This window comes from Dipodomys merriami, unplaced genomic scaffold (genome assembly GCF_024711535.1).
Source record: "Dipodomys merriami isolate MVZ:Mamm:240054 unplaced genomic scaffold, mDipMer1.0.p SCAF_551, whole genome shotgun sequence".
NCBI classification, from domain to species: domain Eukaryota; kingdom Metazoa; phylum Chordata; class Mammalia; order Rodentia; family Heteromyidae; genus Dipodomys; species Dipodomys merriami.
The window spans coordinates 548203-569924 of NW_027206126.1; the positions used below are offsets into that span (position 1 = coordinate 548203).

Consider the following 21722-nt stretch of genomic DNA (forward strand, 5'->3'; position numbering starts at 1 on the left):
ATGTAGCCACCACGCTTCCTATGTTGTTGTTTAGATAATTTGCCATTGTGCTCATTTATTTTCTTGCTGGTAAAGTTTTAGGGGGAAAAATAGATCATGGCTTGATTAGTTTCCATCATTATAGAACATTCAACATTTGGCCTTATCTAGTTTGTCAGTAGCATCTTCCAGCCAGATATATTTTAAAAAATAAATAGTGGAATGAAATGCAATTCATTTGTTTTTCCCTCACATTGTTAAAGTTCTACAGGTTAAAAAAATGCTAACACATGTTTCCAGGCCTCTGTTAAAAGACACAATAGAATGCTAAGAATTCACTTTAATCTCACCTTCAGAAATGCTTGGTTAAATCTCACTCTGTTTTGGTTTACATTTAAACTATCACCCTCTTTCATACTTTTCCATATGTAATTTATCTCTAGGAAATATTACCAAACCCCCTTGGGTTAAAAAAAAAAGTTTGTGAGACACTGTTTCTGAGGAAGAAACTGGATTTGGTAGTGTTCATACCATATTTGGTAGTGTTATCCTAGCAGTGATTCTAAACCTAAAATGAAATGGGTAGATTAAGGTCTAACCATAAGCCTGGGCAGGAACTAAGACCCTAGCTTAAAAACAGTTGCAAAAAAGGACTAGAGCTGTGGCTCAGCAATAAAGCACCTCCCTAGAAAGTTGAAGGCCCTAAGTTCAAACCCTCAGTCCAAAACAAAAAGCATTTGAAGCACAAGTCTCACCTCATGTGTTCATGATTTTGAGGATGGTCTGTAGTGATCCTTGGGGGTCTTTTAGGGCAGAGTAGCACTGTTGAAAGAAAAGCAGAAGAATGGCTTAATTTTGTTCATAATTTATACACTTCCAATTTAAGACTTTTTTCAGAAATTTCACTCCTTTTGAAACTTGGGGCACATTACACATAGGTGACAAAATGTCTGCAAACATTTTTGTATCTCCTGTGTATTATTGCTTTTATTGATTTACATTTTTATTTTACTGTGTTACATTGTATTTCCAGAATTCAGAAATGGCTCTATGGCTCAGGAGTGATGCCTGAATAGCAAAACCTGTAATGCAAATGAAAACAGGGATTAGGCATAGTGGCACATGTCTATAATCCCAGTTACTCAAAAGTTTGAGGCACTTCCTACTGGTCATGAATTTCTGCCTAGCCTGCACAACATAGTGAAGAATGCATCTCAAAATAAATCCCTAAATAAATAAAATATAAAAAATAAGAATAAGACCACTGCAATTCAGAATTGTGTTAAATAACATGATTGTTGCATTAAAGTTATATAGGATATGAATCTCTGTGTTAGGATAGTGATATTTGCATCAACAGAGGAAGTGTAAGCCTTTCAGTAACTGACATCTTAGATTTTATTAAATTGATGCCAGGTCTTAGCGGCCTAAGTCATGTAAACGTATGTTACTTCCCACGTAATTGTCAAAGAACTCTCAGATAGGCAACTAAAACTTTCAACTATTGCAGAACAATCTCTGTCATGTTGAATTATTTGTTCACTTTAAATAGAGAGGAAAACACAAGCACAGAAGCAGTTTTCAGAGTTCAAGATCTCTCAGCAATTTTATCAGGAAACCAAACTGACAAAGCCAATTGCAGAAATTATTAGCGAGTATTTTGACCAAGGAGAAAACAAAACAAGCTCTAAGTGTTATTTCTTCATAGATGCCTCTGATGGACATATGTTGAAATATCCGTAGTCTTACATTTAGAGGCATGCTTTGTCCAACATTTCCCATTATAGTAGAACAGAGTCACTTATGTCCTGAGCAATTCTTTCATGCAGTACTTGTCATGTTTGTAGACCCTGAGTGCAAAATGCTGACCAGTTGTTACGAAAGCCTAAGTGAGAAGACAATTAGTACTTTCTGATCTGGGTTGTAGACTTTGAATCAGTAACACTGAACTAGATTCCCTTACTCTCTCTTTCTTTCCTTTTGATATTCTACAGAAAGATATTATGTGAATAAATGATTATATCTAATGTGCATTTATTCTCTGTGAAATTAATGCTTAGCAATGTTTCTGACCTTTATTTTTAGACAAAGTTTTGAAAATAAAGATTATTATAGAGTCATAAATGAGTTTATTTCTTTAACATACCATATAAGAAGTCAGTGGGAAATAATACTTTTAATATTGAAACTTGATAGGTTTTGAAGAAAAAATATTCCATGTACTATTTGAAAAAAGAGATGTTAATATTTATTGTCTTAAATATGAACAGTGTTGAGATTAGGGTAACAGTTGTCTGAGATCAAACTGTTTCACACAGCTCACTGACTAAAAATCTGAAAGTTGTTTACCCTTAGTTATTGAAGAAAGTGCATAATGACATGTTACAGAGCATGTTTAACATACAAATGACTCATTCAAATATAAAAAATACCTTCCAGAGGAAGAATATCCAGAGTATACTAAGGACATATTTACTTGTATCTTTCAGTTAACAGTCCTGTCTTTGAACTGTGTAGTCCAGTAAGCTCAATAATGTGTTTTGTTTTGTTTGACAGTAGTCATCCTAATGGGATACTACTTATATCTCATTGTGGATTTCAGTTATTATATTTCCCTAGTGATTAAAAACCTTGACCATCTTTTCATGTTCTTTTGAGTACTCATGTACCTTTGGCCTCTGGAAGATAAAATATATGTTTTAACATTTACTAGGTCTTAATATCACTAGTTCTCAATATCACTTGTTCTTAAATAAGTTGATTTTTGAATCTTAATACCTATTGAAAGTTAGAAAAAAAAGATGGAAAAAATGCTAAATCATGCTTTTTGAAAGTAATTTTAACATTCATATTTCAAGTGACTTCCTGTTATATCTAAATTTTTTGTATGGTGGTCTTGGGCTTAAACTTAGGGCCTGGGTACCATCCCCGAGAGTTTTGCTCAAGGGTAATGTCCTACCACTTGAATCACAGTTCCACTTCCTGCGTTTTGGTTTATAGGTTTATAGGCATGTCACCAATACCCAGCTTTTTTTCTATAAAATTTATGTTTTTCAAATAGTTGTACAAAAAGATTGCAGTTTAACATGCTAATCCTCTTCCATCATTTTTCTCCCCGTATCTATTCCATCCTTACTCTTTTCCTTGTGTTTCTTAGTTCAGTTTTCATGTAAGTACATTGAGTGTTATGGTTGTATTCACCCAGCATTCCTCTTTCTATTCATCTACCATTCAACTTAAGACCCTACCCACTTTATAGTCAGACGTGTTCTAGATCTCTAGAATTCATTTTAATGAACTACCTGTTGATTTTTTTTCAAGGGCCTAAATCATGGGATCTCACTCCTATATATTAGCATCCTTTAGTCCATTTGATCATATATATGAATATGGCCCTGTATGTATTTTCAGATAGGTTTATAGTTTACATCTAACTTGTACATATAAAAGAAAACATGTGCCTTTTGTCTCTGAGCCTGGCTTACATCATTTAATATGATTTTTTCCAGGTCCATTTATCTCTGTGCAGATGGCATAATAATAACCTTCCTGATATATGGATTATATTTCATTGTATAAATACACACATAGACATATGTATGTACTTAACATGTGAATTTATGTACATAATATATCTTGATCAGAGTCATCTCTTCCATCATTCCCCCCATCTATATGGGATCTGTGTACACACACACACACACACACACACACACACACACACACACACACACGACTCAGGACTGGCAGGTATGCAGGCACACACACACACACACACACACACACACACACACACACACACACACACACACACACACACACACACACACACACACACACACACACACACACACACACACACACACACACCATAATTTCTTGATCCATTCGTCAGTTGTAGGGCATCTAGGTGGCTCCCATATACCTTGCCTATTGTAAATAGTCGTACAATGAACATGAGTGTGCAGGTGTCTTTATTGTATCCTGACTTGTAATCTTTTAGATAATTGCTCGAGACTGGTATTGCTGGATCATAGAGTACAGTTCTTCTATTTTTAGCCTCTTTGAGAAATATCCATGCTATCTAATTTAGACTCCCACTAACAGTGTATTAGCATCCCTTCTTCCCTACATCCTCATAAGTATTTGTTATTGTTTTTATTCTTGATGATGGCCATTCTAACTAAAGTGAGGTGGAATCTCACGGTAGTTTGGATTTGCATTTCCTTTATTGCCAAGGACACTGAACATTCATCATCTATTTATTGGCCTTTTTACTTCTTCAGAAAGTCTATTTCGCTCCTTTGCCCATTTATTGATTTGGATTATTGACTTTGGGGTTTGGTATATTCTGGTAATTAGAACTTCATCAGATGTATAACTGGTAAAGTTCTACCATTCTGTAAGTTGTCTCTTCAGCTTAGTAACTATATCCTTAACTGTGAAGAAGCCTTTTAGTTTGATGTAATCTTGTCAATTCTTTCTCCCATTACCAGAGCTCCTAGAATTTTATTCAGGAAGTGTCTGCCTATGTCAATAAGTTCTACTGCTTCTGCCACCCTTTCCTGTAGTAATTTCAGTCTGAGGTCTTAAATACACTTTGAATTGATATTAGTACCAGGTGACAGGCAGGACCCATTTTTAGTCTTCTGCATATGGATGTCCAGTTTTCTTAACACCATTAGTTGAAGAGTCTTTTTTTGGCGCCTTTGTCAAAATTTAGGTGGAGGAAGATGTAAGGGTTTCTTTATGGATCTTCTAGACTATTCCCTTGGTTTTTGGGTCTGTTTTTGTGACACTACCAAGCTGATTTTATTACTATAGTAAAGTTGAACATCTGGAATTATAATACCTCCAGCATTATTTTTGTTTCTTTAGAATTGCTCTGACTCTTCAGAGCCTTTTGTGGTTCAATTTGAATTTTTGGTTTTCTTTACCTCTACAAAGAATGGCATTAGAATTTTGATGATTGTTATATTGAAATTATAGATTGCCCTTGCAATATGGCCATTTTGAAGACATGAATTCTGCCAATCCATGAACAAATCTTATTGCCTAGTTGTGTCGTTTTTAATTTTTTTTAAGTATTACAGTTTTGTTGTAGAGGTTAGATTTATTTCTAAGTATTTTTAAGGCTATTATGACTGGAATTGTTCTCCTAATTTCCCTCTCCCATCTGCTCATTGTTGGTAAATAGAAAAGCTAATAATTTTGTTAGTTTTATATCCTGGTACTTTGCTTTTGCTGAAGGTATTTATCAGCTCTAGGAGATTCTGGGTGGGGTCTCTAGGATATTTTAGATACTGGATCACCTTATCTACAAATAGGATTGATTGACTTCTCCCTTCCCTATTTGGATCCCTTTTACTATCTTTCTCTTGTCTTATTGCACTGGCTTGGAATTCCAGTAATATATTGAGTAGATTGAAGAGAGTGGACATCCTTGTCTTGTTCCTGATTTTAGAGGAAATGGTTTCAGATTTTCACCATTCTGTACCTTGGATATAGGGCTGTCATATATATCCTTTATTATATCAATTCTATTCCTAGCTTCTCTAGCACTTAAAATGCCTTTTCTGTATCTATAGAGAGATGATTATGTGATTCTTGTACTTGATTCTTTTTTTTCCTTCTTCTTTTTTTTTTTTTTTCCTGATGATCGTGAGGCCTGAACTCTGAGCCTGAGCTCTTTAGCTCAAGGCTAGCACTCCACCACTTGAGCCACAGCACCACTTCTAGCTTTTTCTGCTTATGTGGTGCTGAGGAATCAAACACAGGGCCTCATGTATTCAAGGCAAGCACTCTACCACTGAGCCACCTTCCCAGCCCCGTACTTGATTCTTTTTATGTGTTGTATTACATTGCTTGTTCTGTGTATATCAAACCAAACTTGCATCCTGGTTTTGAAACCAGCTTCACTGTGGTATACAATTTTTTTCATTAGTTACTGAATTTGGTTAGCAAGTATTCTTTTGAGTTTGCATCTGTTCATCAAAGAGATTGTTCCTTTGTGTTGTTTTCCCATCCAGTTTTGGTATCAGTGTAATGTTGGCTTTATAGAATGAGTTTGACAGTAATCCTTCCCTTTCTATTTCATGAAAACATTTGAAAAATATTAGTGTTAATTCTTTACATATCTTGAAGTCCAGTTGTAAATCTGTTGCTTTGTACTTTTCTTTGTTGGGAGACTATTGCTGTTTCAAGATCATTACTTATTACAAATCTGTTTAATTTATATCCTCTTGGCCAATTTTAGGTTACCTACATCGATTTTTACTTGATTTTCTAGTTTTTTTGAATAAATATTTGGGAAGTATTTTCTTATACTGTTCTGGATCTCACTGCATTTGTTGTGGTATCACTTTTCATCCCTAATTTATTTGTTTGGGTGATTTTTCCTTTTGGTCAGGTTGACTGAGGTTCTATCAATTTTGTTTATCTTTTTGAAGAACCAGCTTCTTATTTTGTTAATTCTTTGAATGGTTTTTTAAGTCTCTACTTCATGGATTTTGCCTTAATTTTTATTATTTCTTTCCATCTACTACTTATGGGTTTGGCTTGTCTTGTTTTTCTAAGAGTTGAGGTGCATCGTTAGGCTATTAATATGAGATCTCTCTGTTTCATTGATTTAGGTGCCCATAGCTATAAACTTTCCTCTTAGAACTGCCTTTGCTGTATCCCAAAGGTTCTGGTAGGTTGTGTTTTCATTTTCATTAGATTTGTTATTCTGCAGACCTATCAAAAGTTGCTCCCAAATCTTTCTTTAAAATGTCTGATGAACCAAAAGAGAGATGTCTAAAACATTGGACACATAAGGAAGGTTGTTTCTGAGTGAAGCTCATATGAAGGATCATTTAGCTTCATTTCCACAGTACTCTTCTTATGTCTGTAGTTATAAAGAGTTATTGAGTAAAGTGTATATTTCATTATGTATAGAATGTTCATATATACACAAGAACAGAATCATTTGAGTTCATCTAGTCAAAATTCTTTTAGAAACCCAGTCTCTGCGAAGTCAGATTATTGTTCAAAGTTGCATAGCTTATTGTGAAGGGTTGACAGACTCTTAAAGGGTTTTGTAAGCAGCTTACTTTTTTCAGATAAAAGTCTTATTTGGCTCTCTGCTTGAGGCTTGTTTTTGAAAAATAAAACAAAAACAAAAATCTATTTACTTGTTTTCTTTAACAGTTGTTTCGAGAAGTAAGAATAATGAAGATCTTGAATCATCCTAATATAGGTATGAAATTTATGTGTGCACTTAGTGACAAAGTCAACACAAGATTTTAAAAAATCTTGTTTATATATAGTTACTAATGTTGTTATTAGTAGTAGTTTCAACTATAGTTTTGTGATCAATTTTTAATCTATATTTTATAAATATAGTTTTTTGTTTCTGTACTAAGGATTATTTGATACTTTATAATATATTGTTATATCATGGTCCTACTTTAAGCTTTGATTAAAATTCTACTTCTAGAGTTTAAATTTTTTGCCTTTTTATTATAATTCAAACTTTCAATCTCAAATTTTTTAACACAAGAAGTTGTTTCCAAATCACCTCATGGCAAGTTGGTAAATTGTTTTCACCCATAGGAGTAATAACTCTTGAGAACCTTTGTGAATTTGAAATTAAAGTGCTTCAGTTTTCTATGGCTTACTGATACCTAAGATTTACTAAAGTATATTCTCATCCCTCTGTGCTTGTGATTATAAAATTACATCTTATTTTTTTTTCAGTGAAATTGTTTGAAGTCATTGAAACAGAAAAGACCCTCTATTTAGTCATGGAATATGCAAGTGGGGGTAAGAGTGAACAAAATTGGAAAGTTCTTTTTGATAAGACGTAAATTTAATAATGCCTAGTGGTTTACTATGACATATCTTTAATATTGAAAATCAATATATGGTTTTATTAAAATGTCTCTAAATTATATCTTAAGGATTAAATAGAATTTTGCTTTATTTAAAAATAAGTTAGGACTTTTTAAGACTTAATTTTATCATTTGTTTTAATTTGCTTGTTTAAATATTTTTTAAATGTAATAATAATGTGGTTTGGAGCTCTTGCCTATAGACAGAGAATCTCAAATGTAGATTATATTAAACAAAGTGGACAGTAAAAATAAGTTTTAGGTTAGATGTTCATTCCACATTTGTTCATTTATAACAGATTTACAGGATGCATTTATTTTTAGTATAATCCATGAAATGTTTCAACTTAAACAAGTATCAATCTGTATATTTTATAAATTAGAGGACTAAGTTATAAGGATGTAGTCCTAGGTAAGATTTTATACATACACATATGTGGATTAATATAGTATAGTGATTTTCATGCATGATTTTAACATTTTAAATAACAATTCTGCAACTTTATAGAGCATCACTTTTATTTTTGTGCTTCATTTTAATTAGTGGACCATTGACTTAAAGTTAATGTTATTTTCTCAGAAAAGTATTTAAACTTTATGGAGGTGATAAATCATTTAAGAATAAAAAGGAATACTTTATAGGGGAGAATGAAAAAGGGATGATATTGATCAAGATACATAGTAGTGATAAACTGACTTGTTGAATCACAACCTCTTTGTATAACTTTAATGATAATAAAAATATAATTTAAATAAAATAAAAAGTAAAAATGAATACTTAAAGGCACAGTTTAAAGCTTTAGAGAATTTAAGCAGTTGAAAAAGGGTACTGCTAAAATTATTTGGCTGATTTTTTACCTTTTTGATAATAAATGGAAAACCTCAGTGTTGAATTTAATATTGAACCTATTTTAGCTAATAAGGTTGAAAGATTTCCATGATGATGCAGATTTTATGTAAAATGGAATAAAGAAGATTTAGCCTCATCTTTGGATTTATAAAAAGCTTTACATTACATTGAATATATTTAGTTGCTTTTCAGTTGTTCATGCAGATTAAATTTTTTAATAAGACTTGCTTGCAAAACTTCTTTTCACTTTGAAAATAATCAGTGTAGGGTTTTTTTTTAACTTGACCTGAAAACCTATGGGATTAATTATTATAGATTAGTTAAAAATATGTAGGTGTATAAATTCACATAAAATATAGATCTACCAACTCCAAAATAGTAAATAATGAAGTATTTTATTTTCCTATCCTGCAATTAGGTTTTCATACAAGTTTGTCAGATTGGAAACCTTGAATATTAATTTTAGTTCAGCAAGACTCTTACTAGTTTTACTGATAAAAACTTCTAGAGAAAGGGGCTAGATACATTTTCTCTATGAGAAATTGCAGGCTGCTAAAAATCCATAGGTACCTTCCTGCTTTCATAATGGTCTATCCCAAGACTGTGTTAATATAGAAATTGACTGAAGGTCAGTTAATGGCAAGAAGTACAGTAAACTCTATTGGGGCTACTGAAGGGAAGTGATGGCTATAAGAGAAGAGCAAGCAGCACTGTCACTGCCCTCCTTCAGTAGCATAATTGAAAGGAGCAATGAGGAGGAGAAAAAAGGAATGATACTGGACTTCTATTTAAAAAACCCAAAATGCCCCAACAGCTGTTCCTGAAAGTGTGTGTGTGTGTGTGTGTGTGTGTGTGTGTGTGTGTGTGTGTGTGTGTGTGTGTGTGTGTGTGTGTGTGTGTGTGTGTGTGTGTGTGTGTGTGTGGTCTTGCCAGTTATTCTCTAATTTTAAAAAAAATCATGGTTTTGTGGCAATAAATCTAGAGTTTTTCTTACCTTTTAAAGGCAAGAAATGGGAAGGCGACTCTGGAAAATAAAACACTTCAGTGTTTTTCCTCTGGTATTTCTAGCTAGTTTAAGACTGAATGTGATATATGCACTAGAAATCTAGTAGGAACAGAAACTGAGTCAGATACCTGCTACCTTCCCAAACTTGTTGCTCAGTGGATTCCTGTTCACTAATGAAGCAATGATTTTTCAGTGATTAGAAAGTCAGGAAAATACTGACTTTTTTAAACTGTGTTTAATCCAAAGGAGCCAGTTAAAAAGGTGCCAGGGCTAGTAAGGTATGGTGTGTTTACTCCTTTTTTCATTCATGCAAACAACGTTTATTAAATGCTTGCAAAGTAATAGTCTGGGAATACCAGGAGTGAGCAAAGATAAAGCTCTGCCCTCAAGATTACATTGTAGTTGGGGAATTGAACCCTACGTAAACAATATATGATATGTGAAGGATTTGGTGCTATAAATATCTGGAGTATGAGCATTCTAGGCATAACCTAAGAGTATATCCTAAGTTTTAAATATATATTATTTATATATCTTACTCATTTAAAACTCCTGTATCTAGAATTCGCTATAGTAGGTTATCTGGAATTAACAAGTATTAACACATATCTAGAATTAACTGTTCTTGAATCAGCTAGAGCATGCATTCATTTCTTTGTTCCCATCATCCCCACTAAATCACTCAAATATCATTGTAATATATCCCATTCAGCATTGTAGATATATTAGTTTCATCTGACATATTTATTACACATTTCATTTTTAATATTGTTCTTATATCAGATGGATATTGCATCTATATATGTAATATATCTGTATACTTGAATATAAATATAAATAATTTATTAGGTCTTAATATGCACTAGTCCTGGTACCAAGCACACATATTATTTATTAGTCCTCATTGCAGCCACGTAAGTTGTAGGTAGAATTGAACTTACCTTAATGTCTCCTAGTAAACAAGGATTCATAGCAAAATTGGTGTGATTCTGAAGCCTGGATTTACAATCAGCTTTTAAAACTATGTTGTGAATTTAAATATGCATATGTATGTGTATGCTGCAGATTTTTTTACACTGAAATATTTTTAAGACTTAAAAAGTTTTTTCTGAACTGTTACTGACTGGATAAAAATGAAAAAAAATCTATTAAGACATATAAAAAATAGGCCCACTAGAAACTTCGTACAGCTTCTGGTTATTTTAAAATTATTTCAACATGTGTTTATTACCTACCCACTTTGTATTTTTTTTTTGGTACAATACGGTACAGATATGACAATGATGTTCAAGTAATGTAGTTCATTTCGGGTAGTAGAGATACATGTAATTTGTGGTTAACTACTAAAGTGTTATGATAGAATGAGAATAAATGTAGTTAGCGTAGGAAGAAAAAGAAATCAATTTGGATGGAAGTAGTAAGATGGCATTTGATCAAGACTGTGTGATGTGTAAAATTTTAAAGAATAAACACCATAATATGCCTTTTTTGACATATTTTGTTGAAACTATTTTGTTCATATTTGAGCACCAAATACAAAGCTAAATGTAATTCTTTATCAACCATGTGGTGGTTTCCATAATAAAGAGTTGACTATTTTTTTATGTAATATGTGGTTATTTTATGATGTGTTTTTGAAAGAGTTTTGCAAAGTCATAAATTACATATACTTAATTCACTTTTTTTTGTTTTTCTGTTCATGTCTTAGTTTGTAACTTATATAAATACATTGGAAAATTGTGGGCCATGAAAGTTTCTTTAAAAACAAGGCAACAGCTTGACTTGGTATATATTGCTAAACAAAAATCGATGTATATTTTACTACCTGCTTACCTTTCTGATTCAGGTGAAGTGTTTGATTACTTAGTTGCCCATGGAAGAATGAAAGAGAAAGAGGCCCGTGCAAAATTTAGGCAGGTATGGAAAGTAGTTTTCAACTCTGTTTTGCTGATATGTTCAGAAAATGTACAGTTGACTGTATTACGAACTGGAATGTGAGAGTACATGCCATCTTAAAAAGAAAAATACCACTGGGCGCTGGTGGCTCACGCCTGTAATCCTAGCTACTCAGGAGCCTGAGATCTGAGGATCACCGTTCAAAGGCAGCCCTGGCAGGAAAGTCTGTGAGACTCTTAGCTCCAATAAACCACTAGAAAACTGGAAGTGGTGCTGTGGCTCAAGTGGTAGAGCGCTCGCCTTGAGCTGAAGAGCTGAGGGATAGTGCCCAAGCCCAGAGTTCAAGCCCCACGACTGACAAATAAAAGAAAAAAATACGTACTTAAATACTTTGTAAGAATGGAAGAAACCTGTTTTTCATAATTTAAACTTAAAATAATTGCATATTGTTTTTAGTTTGTTACAGAAAGTGAATTTTTTAAGTCACTTTGTTTCATTGTGTCTTATAAAGGCAAACCAGACCAAGATGGAAAAGATATAATCTTTTGATGCCTATGTCTAGTAATTTTTATCAAGAATTATGAGTCATATATGTGTGCTGTTAAAAAATGTGTATTGTCAGATTATCAGTCATATATGTGTGCTATTATTTTCTTTTATAATTAAAGATACATTGGTAATAAAATCCATAGATTGAAAGTATTTGGTTCATTTTATTCAAATATTGAGGCAAGGAACTTTGCAAATGTGATAGAAGACTTTCAATTCCAGTTTGACTTGTAGAAATTATAAAATAAGAAAAAATAATATGTATTTGTCTAGGACTTAAATTTAACGTTTAGGATTGAAGTAATTAAAATAAGTATAGTTTAGCTGGGTGCCAGTGGCTCACACCTGTAATCCTAGCTACTTAAGAGACTGAGATCTGAGGATTGGGTTTGAAGCCAGCACAGACAAGAAAGTCCATGAGATCCTTATCTCCAATTAACCAGTAAAAAAACAGAAGTGGAGTGTGGCTCAAGTGCTAGAATGCTAGCTCCGAGCAAAATAAACTCAAGGACAGCACCTAGACCCTGAGTTCAAGCCCCAGGACTGGCACACACTCAAAATAACAACAACAACAACAATAATAATAAGTATACTTTATAAATTACTGTAGAAATTGCTAGTTTTAATCATTCATAAAATTTGTTGAAGTAAAGTTTCAGAAAGTATCAGTATCTGATACTTTCCCTTGGTCAATTATGATTTTCCATTTTAAAACTGCTCAATAACTTGGTAAGGATTGGTTCTGCAATTAAAGAGATTCTGTAGTCTATATGTCTGAGAAACACTGTGTATTTACATAAGATTTTCTAAGGGTTGTGTGTATATGCATGTGGAGCATATGTTTGTTTATATATATGTACATGTTAACATATTAAACTATCAGATAAGTCTTCAAGAAGGAAGGAAACAAGTATTTAACTTGATATTATATCAAGATATGACATTCTCCAAAATGATTATAGAGTGACTGTCTTATAAAACCTCTATTATTGATATTTCATGGAATTAAATACTTTTGACAGCCTTTTATTTTTGGTAGATTTTCAGAAGCAGTCATAGTAAAATAGTAAATGCAAAAATAACTGGTGATGGGGAAAATAACATTAAGAAACTGAATTGTGCTTAACCCCTTATTATTAAGTTCTATCCTGTCCTGGGATAGAGTCTAAGCTTACTCATAAGTAAAGCACTACAGATATCACTTCCAGTGCCACTCATCTTTCAGTATCACAGTAGCTTTAGTGAGTAGTAGGCCATCAAGAAAATTCCACTTGTTACTCAGTAGTCCATTGGGATCATAATGTATATTGTAAAGGTTACTGTTACTTGCCCCTTTTCTTCTTAGTCAGCTACTAGTTTTACTCACCAAAGACAATGTGTATAAAAAATAGTAGTTGGTACAGTGTAAAATTAGAGATGTTGAAATGCCTGCAATTTGAAAGAGTTTGCCATATTTGCTGGTTGGTTGACAAGAGTGCATTAGGTGATTAGGAAAAAGATTGTGGGTCCTGGGGTTTGATCCACAGTACCACAAAAAAGGTATTTTGAAATTAATCATATTTACTAAAGTTGTCTTAATTTTTCAAATATAGTCTGAATTACTTTGGAATCAGCTTTATGTTCCTTATGTTGCAGAGGTTGAATATCAAGAAGAGCTATTTAAAATATAGAACAATGGGGAATGTTTTCTTATTTTTTTATTTTTTGGGTCCGGTTGTGGGGCCTGAACTCTGGGCCTGGGTGCTGTCCCTCAGCTCTTCAGCTCAAGACTAGGGCTCTACCACTTGAGCCATAGCACCACTTCTGGCTTTTTTCTTTTTGCTTATGTGGTGCTGAGGAATCGAACCCATGGCCTCAGGCATGCAAGGCAAGTGCTCTACCACTGAGCCACCTTCCCAGTCCCTGGGGAATGTTTTCTTTATAATCATTTGTGTTTTATAAATGTTAGATTATTTTATATCTGTGTTTCCCTCACACTAGAAAATTTATTTTTGAGAACTTATTTTCACTTAATTCCCATCTAAACTCTTTAAAAATTAATAAGTGTTGCATTGAGGACCCCATTTTACAACTTAAGGATAGTTTTTTTGCTTTTGGGGGGGGGTCAGTTGTGGTGCCGCTGTCCCTCAGCTCTTCAGCTCAAGGCGAGCACTCTACCACTGGAGCCACAGCACCACTTCCGGTTTTCTGGTGGTTTATTGGAGCTAAGAGTCTCACGGACTTTCCTGCCTGCGCTGGCTTTGAATTGTGATCCTCAGATCTTAGCCTCCTGAGTAGCTAGGATTACAGGCCTGAGCCACTGCTCATAGACAGTTTTTTAAAGAATAAATATAAAGTACATTTTTTATGATTAAAAAATTTTAACAGTTAAAAAAGGTGTACTACATTAGCAAAGATGTACAGATGTATGCCCTTGACCCTGCTGTTAGGTATACCAAAGAAAACGTAACAGTTTAAAACAGTTTTAGTAACCAATACCTATACTTTGTCTTCCCATTCTACAGAATATGAAGGCCTGTAAAAAAATCACTATTAATTCTAATACCAAGTGTCCTGTAAAGCATAGGAATTTCTGGCCCATTTATAAAGAACACGGGAGTAACCCCACAACTGCACCTTAGCAGAAGACACTGATGTGTGTAGCCTTTAGATCACAGCAGGACTGGTGGAAAAGTCTGATCTCAAGGTTCATAATAGAAGCGTCATGCATGGAGTAGTTCCAAATCCTGTTTATAGTAGTCCAAAATAGTTTGAGATAGAAGAGTCTAGCCATACAGTAGTGCAATAAAATTGAAGTTTTGAATGAGGATTCTTGCAGTGCCAAAAAATGTCTGTCATGGCAGAAATTGGACCCTGGGAGTTACATATGGTAATACAATAAACTACCATATATGAATGCTAACTCAGAGGTCATTTCTCTGTAGGGAAAGGCAAGCATAACACAGAACATTCCCTTTGGTGATCTTTGTATTGTTAAAGCTTGAAGCCTTAAGAAATTTTTTATTCCAGAAATGTCTATAGAATTGCTCTCATATTGACCATTCTGTCTGATGTGAAGTGTCTGGCCTCTGATCATGTTTGGTAATGAAATCATTACCTGTAGTATACTTTTGCTGTGTCACACAAGTGTGTGACTTGTCATCAGACAATTTCTGTTATCCATAATAAGAGAGTAACCTAATAGTGAATATGTTTTATTATAACCTGTGGAACATATCCAGTAAAATATGCATGTAAATATGTCTTACAACTAATAAACATAATTTTATGAAAAGTGGGCATTAGAGTTTTGAAGCAAATTGCTTAAGAAAACTAATTATTTATTGTTAAATTCTGCAGTATTTTTAGGGGCCACACTTATGATCATAAGAATCCTCAGTCACCCTTCATAAAAACATATGTAGTACTTGCTTAATTTAGAATTCAGGGGGCTGGGAAGGTGGCTCAGTGGTAGAGAGCTTGCCTTGCATGCCTGAGGCCCTGGGTTCGATTCCTCTGCACCACATAAGCAAAAAGAAAAAAGCCGGAAGTGGCGCTGTGGCTCAAGTGGTAGAGCGCTAGCTTTGAGCTGAAGAGCTAAGGGACAGCGCCCAGGCCCAGAGTTCAGGCCCCACTACCGGACCCCCAAAGAAAAAATAGAATTCAGGGACTGTTAGCACTTCTATCAAGTTTGACTCCTGGGCTGAGGATGTAGTTCAGTGGTAAAGGTACATGTGTTTACTTTGCAACAAGGCATTGGGTTCAATGCTTAGCACCACAAAACAAAGCAACAAGAACCTCCATCTCCATTTCTCATCCATTTTCACACTTGTGTTTCCTCATAAGTAATGCTTACCTCCATGCCCTTTGCCCAGCTCTCAGCATAAAGCTCTACATCGTTAAATATTACTGTCCTTTCATGGATAGCTTGGATCAAATATCACCTTCTCCAGAAATCATTTCCAACTGCTATTTTATTTTTTTATGATACTCTCATTTTTTTGTTCTTCTACTCCTATATTTCTGTCTTGTATTATAGTTTTTGCATACAGGTTTTCTCTGCAATTAGATTTTAAGCTCTTAAGGACAGGATCCATTTATGCTCCTTTAGCAACCAAAATACATTTTCTTGTTAACTGACTTGGATTGTTGAATTTGGTTGAATTATATGTTCCTCATTGTGTGTTGATGATTTGTTTTGAACTCATTTCTTCTCTGTCTTTGAACCATTTTAATATACATCAGAATAATTTCCTAATACTGAAATAGTTTCACTTTAAAGTTCTTTTATCTTGCCTGTTACTATTAATTCACATAATTTAAAAACTTTGAAAAATTTCATTTTAGTCTCCATTTATAAATGATTAACCAACATCTAACATTCAAACATGTTTTTATTTTTAATTGCATCTGTAATTGAATGGGCTTCTGTACATTAAAATGGTCATCCTCTCTTTTTTTGGGAGGGGGGTCCGGTCGTGGGGCCTGAACTCTGGGCTTGGACGCTGTCCCTCAGCTCTTCAGCTCAAGGCTAGTGCTCTACCACTTGAGCCACAGCGCTACTACCAGCTTTTCTCTTTTTGCTTATGTGGTGCTGAGGAATTGAACCCAGGGCCTCAGGCATGCAAGGCAAGCGCTCTACCACTGAGCCACATTCCCATCTTATACATAATACTCTGTGTGTGTGTGTGTGTGTGTGTGTGTGTGCGCGCGCGCGCGCGCGCGGGTGCACACACACGTTGCCATGCATACACTGTCCTGGAGCTTAAACTCAAGGCCTGGGCAATGTCCCTAAGCTTTGTGCTCAAGTCTGGCTCTCTACCACTTGGAGCCACAACTCCACTTCCAGCTTTTTTTGGTGGTTAATTGAATATAAGTCTCATGAACTTCCCTGCCTAGGGTGACTTCAAACTGTGATCCTCAGATCTCAGCTTCCTGAATAGCTAGGATTAGATTTTTGAGCCACTGGCACCCAGCTTTTATCAGATGTAATCTTAAGTATATAATGGCTCTTTATCATCTGCTGTCAGATTCTTTCCATATCTGTATTTATGTAAGAATAACATAATTGTTTATCATCTATTTCTCATAGTTTGATGAGCACAGTTTTCATCACTTAAATAAATGTATAGTTTTCTGAACTAGAGGAATGATGAAGTTACCAAGTATTACTTTGAATCTGATTTAGGTTTTCTAAATTAGAGGTAATAATTGTGGAAAAATCAGAATGTTTTTAACTATAAAATAATTTTGATTCTTATCTAAATATTTATTTTAGATTGTGTCAGCTGTACAGTATTGTCATCAAAAATGCATTGTTCATCGTGATCTTAAGGTAAGGTGTTGACAAAATCATGATTATTAAAGTATTTAATAATGAAATTAGAGCTATTTGATTACCTGTTTCAGGCACTGAGATAGTTTTTATTTCATTCTTACAGCATCTTTATAACAGGTAATATTTTCAGAGCAAATGGAGAAAATATGGACATGAACTTATCTAGCACTAAATAATAGAGGATTTGATTTACTATTAGCTTTTTTAAGTAGTTAACTGTGGGACATTTTCCCTAACTGAAAATGCCCAAGGTTCTTTTCAGAAAGAGGCAAAGTTGATGTAATCCATGTTTGTCTGATATAAGAGCCAGTGTTAATTCTCTACATTAAAGCCCAAAATGTTTTTAATAAATGTTAAAGAATTGTAATTAGGGGCTGGGAAGGTGGCTCAGTGGTAGAGCACTTGCCTTGCATGCCTGAGGCCCTGGGTTCGATTCCTCAGCACCACATAAGCAAAAAGAAAAAAGCTGGAAGTGGCACTGTGGCTCAAGTGGTAGAGCGCTAGCCTTGAGCTGAAGAGCGGAGGGCCAGTGCCCAGGCCCAGAGTTCAGGCCCCATGACTGGACCCAAAAAAAAAAAAAAAGAATTAGTATACACTGGTGTATTGATCAGTAAAAGATATATATATACTAGTTAGGAGATGGTTGTCAAAAGAGTTGAAAAAAATTGAAGATAGTAATTCTCTGCCTAAGCATTTCAGTCTTTTTCCCTTGCCTTTCTGTTCTACCCAAATCTAGTTTGCATTATTCTTTACTGAACTTTTAGTTTATTTATGTATTTATTTTTATTTTCTTTAAATAGTTGTGTAGAGGGTTTTCAGTTCAGTTCAGCATATAATTTTATGGTTACAGTACATCTTGATCATGGTCACCCTTTCTATCATCCTCCCCCACCTCTTCCAACCCCACTCATCCCCTTAGGTTACCTGATTCCATTTTCACATATGGGCATTGAATATTATAATTATATTTGCTCACTCTTCCTCTCTCCATTCATCTTCCTAGCCTCTTTTTGGCCTCCTCTCATGGAGACAATACAAATTTCAGCTTCCTGGTATTCATTTTTTTAAGTATAAGTTACTTTAGGAGTTAATCTATTGCAATCCTTTTCTGTGACTACCATACTTTAGACTGTCACACACACACACACACACACACACACACACACACACACACACACAAACCTTGTATATGGTCTCATTTATGTTTTTAATTTAGATCTAACACATATGAGAGAAGCCATGCCCCTTTTGTCTCTCTGAACCTGACTTCACTTAACATCTAAATTTTCCAAGTCTATCCATTTCCCTGAAAATGAAAAATTCCATTGTGTGCATACACACACACACACACACACACACATATACACATATATATCTTGATCCATTCATCTGTTATAGGGCATCTAGGCTGTTTGGATATCTTGGTTTGGTGAATAATAAAGCAGTGTACATTCTTGTGCAAGTGTCTTTACTGTATCCCAACTTGTAATAGTTTGATAAATACCCAAGAATAGATATAGCCTAGCTCTGTGTTTAGATTTTTGATCAGTCTCTAAACTGCCTTCCATAGTGTCGGTACTAGTTTACTTTCCCATCACCAATGTAATAGGGTTCTCAAATTTCTGGCAGCATTTGTTTGTATTCTGGAAGATGGACATTCTTACTGGGGTGAGATAGGATCTTAGTGTTGTTTTGATTTGCATTTCCTCTATGGCCAAGGATATTGAACATTTTGTCATGTATTTATTGGCCATTTTTTACATCTTCTGAAAGTATTTAGCTCTTTCATCCATTTATTGGTTGGGTTACTGACTCTTTGCGGGTTTAGTTTCTTGAGTTCTTTGTATATTCTGGATATTAGACCCTTGTTAGATATATAGCTGGCAAAGATCTTATCCTGTTATTCAGAAACCTTTTAGCTAGATTCAGTCTCATTTGTCAATTCTGCTCCTATTTGCTGAGCCCTTGGAATTCTACTTAGGAAGTTCTTGCCTATGTTGATAAGGTCTAAGGTGTCTGCTACTCCTTCCTGTAGTAGTTTCATGGTTTTAAGTCTTACATTCAGATCTTTGATCCATTTTGAATTGATACTAATACAAGGTGACAGGGATTACTAGGAGTCTCTTTTTCTCTTTTTTTTTCTCCATCACCTTTATTAATTATTAGCACTGATTTGGATTATATTTAAATATACTATCCTTAATAGTTGTTAGAAATCTCCTCATATGTTTTAGCTACATTTTTCTGGGCTTACCAGATTTTCTACAGTCCCAAATGTTTTCATTTCTCAATTTCCACTCTCAGATTGATTTCTTTTTGGTCAGTCCTGGGATTTGAACTCAGGGCCTGGTTACTGTCCCTGAGCTTTTTTGCTCAAGGCTAGTGTTCTACCACTTTGAGCCATAGTACCACTTCCAATGTTCTGGTGGTTAATTGGAGATCAGAGTCTCACAGACTTTCCTGCCCTGATGGCTTTGAGTCACAGCCCTCAAGATTTCAGTATCCCGAGAAGCTAAGATTACAAGTGTGAGCTCCCAGCTCCCAGTTCAGATATTTTAAGGGAAAAAAAATAACTTCTACCAAGAAGAAAGGGGAGGATTATCGCCTGCTTCTGTGTTCTGGTCCCCGATTTGTCATTGCATTTCACACACGATCTACCAAAAGATCATGTTCCACTAACACATTTTCTTCTAGTTTGATAGAGAAAATTTTGCCTAGACTCCTAGAAGGAGACCTCAATACCTCATGCAGTTCTCTTTTACTGAGGCTATGTGAGTACTTTGATCTCCATCCAGACAGCTCTAGGAAACTGATACACAGCTCAGAAACATGGACTCAGAAACTTACAATGATCAGACCATTATTTCAGATAATCTTTTTTATCGTATAGTCCATAAATGTTATGATTTCATAAAAATCTCCAAAATTTTCATACTTTTATGGTAGTTATATGATAAATTATATCACTTTGTTTTTATTTTGTTGAGCTAGAGTCCTACCAGGACTTACAGGGTGGCCAATAACTTTTATTATTCTGCTTTGTTTTGTTTCACTTAGCCCTTTGTTAAGGAAACATTCTAGAAGAGATGGGGGAAAAAACCTGTCATGGTAGCTCACACCTATAATCCTAGGTACTCAGAAAGCAGCAGTCAGGAGGATCATAAATTTGGGGCTAGCCCAAGCAAAAAGTTCATAAGAACCCATTTCAGCCAAGAAAAATGCTGAGTGTGCAAAGGTAATAAACCAATCACTAATTATGGGCAAGGGAGCTAAGGAAAGACTTCTCAGAAGAGATAAGAATGGCAAAGATGGGGCTGGGAAGGTGGTATTATGGTAGAGTGCTTGCCTAACATGCACTAGCCCTGTGTTCAATTCCTCAGTACCATATACACAGAAAAAGCCGGAAATGGTGCTGTGGCTCAAGTGGTAGAGTGCTAGCCTTGAGCAAAAGAAGCTCAGGGACAGTGCCTAGGCCCTGAGTTAACAAGCACCAGGACTGGCAAAAAAAAGAAAAAGAAGAAGAAGAAGAAGAATGGCAAAGAAACACATGGCCAAAAAAGAAATGCAAATCAGAAGAACTCTGAATTTCCATCTCATTCCAGTTAGATTGGCCAATATTTTGATTTCAAACAACAACAAATATTGGCAGAGATGTGGGGGAAAAGGAACCCTACTGTACTGTTGGTGAATAGTTTAACAACTCTGGACAACAGTCTGGAGGTTCCTCAAAAAACTAAACGTATGAACCAGCCATACTACTCCTGGGCATATACCCAGAACATCACAAGCCAGGATATCATAAAGACACCTGCACATCCATGTTCATTGCTGCACTATTCACAATAGCAAAGATATGCAAACAGCACAAAGGCCCTAAAATAAATTAGTGAATCCAAAAAATGTGGTACTTATATACAATAGAATTTTACACAACCATTAGGGAGAATAAAATTATGTCACTTGCAGGGAAATGGATGGAACTAGAACAAATCATGTTAAGTGAGGTAGCCAAGCTCAGATCTCTGATATGCCAAAATTAGATCTAAAATGCACTAGAATATGATAAATTATACAGGATTTTAGACAGTCATACACAGTGAGACCAAAAGAGGATACTATTAAGAGAGAAACACAAAGGCACAGTGCCTACATACCTCTTTATATTTATATAAAATTATATATATAGAAATAAACTCCAAGATATGGAAACGAAGCCTTTTAAAATTTTTGTTAACGTGTATTCACATGCATATC

The 21722-nt window shown here is 34.7% G+C and overlaps 1 protein-coding gene across 2 annotated transcripts in view; it reads left to right on the forward strand.

Annotated features, from left to right (window-relative positions):
- The window catches only part of LOC138811965 (serine/threonine-protein kinase MARK1), a 91702-nt gene that overhangs the window by 38260 nt on the left and 31720 nt on the right, over positions 1 to 21722 (forward strand). For both annotated transcript variants that reach the window (XM_069999918.1, XM_069999919.1), the window contains exons 4-7: positions 7168 to 7216; positions 7717 to 7782; positions 11553 to 11623; positions 17409 to 17465. In XM_069999918.1, coding sequence (XP_069856019.1) covers positions 7168 to 7216; positions 7717 to 7782; positions 11553 to 11623; positions 17409 to 17465 — 243 coding nt within the window. The remainder of the gene's footprint in view (positions 1 to 7167; positions 7217 to 7716; positions 7783 to 11552; positions 11624 to 17408; positions 17466 to 21722) is intronic.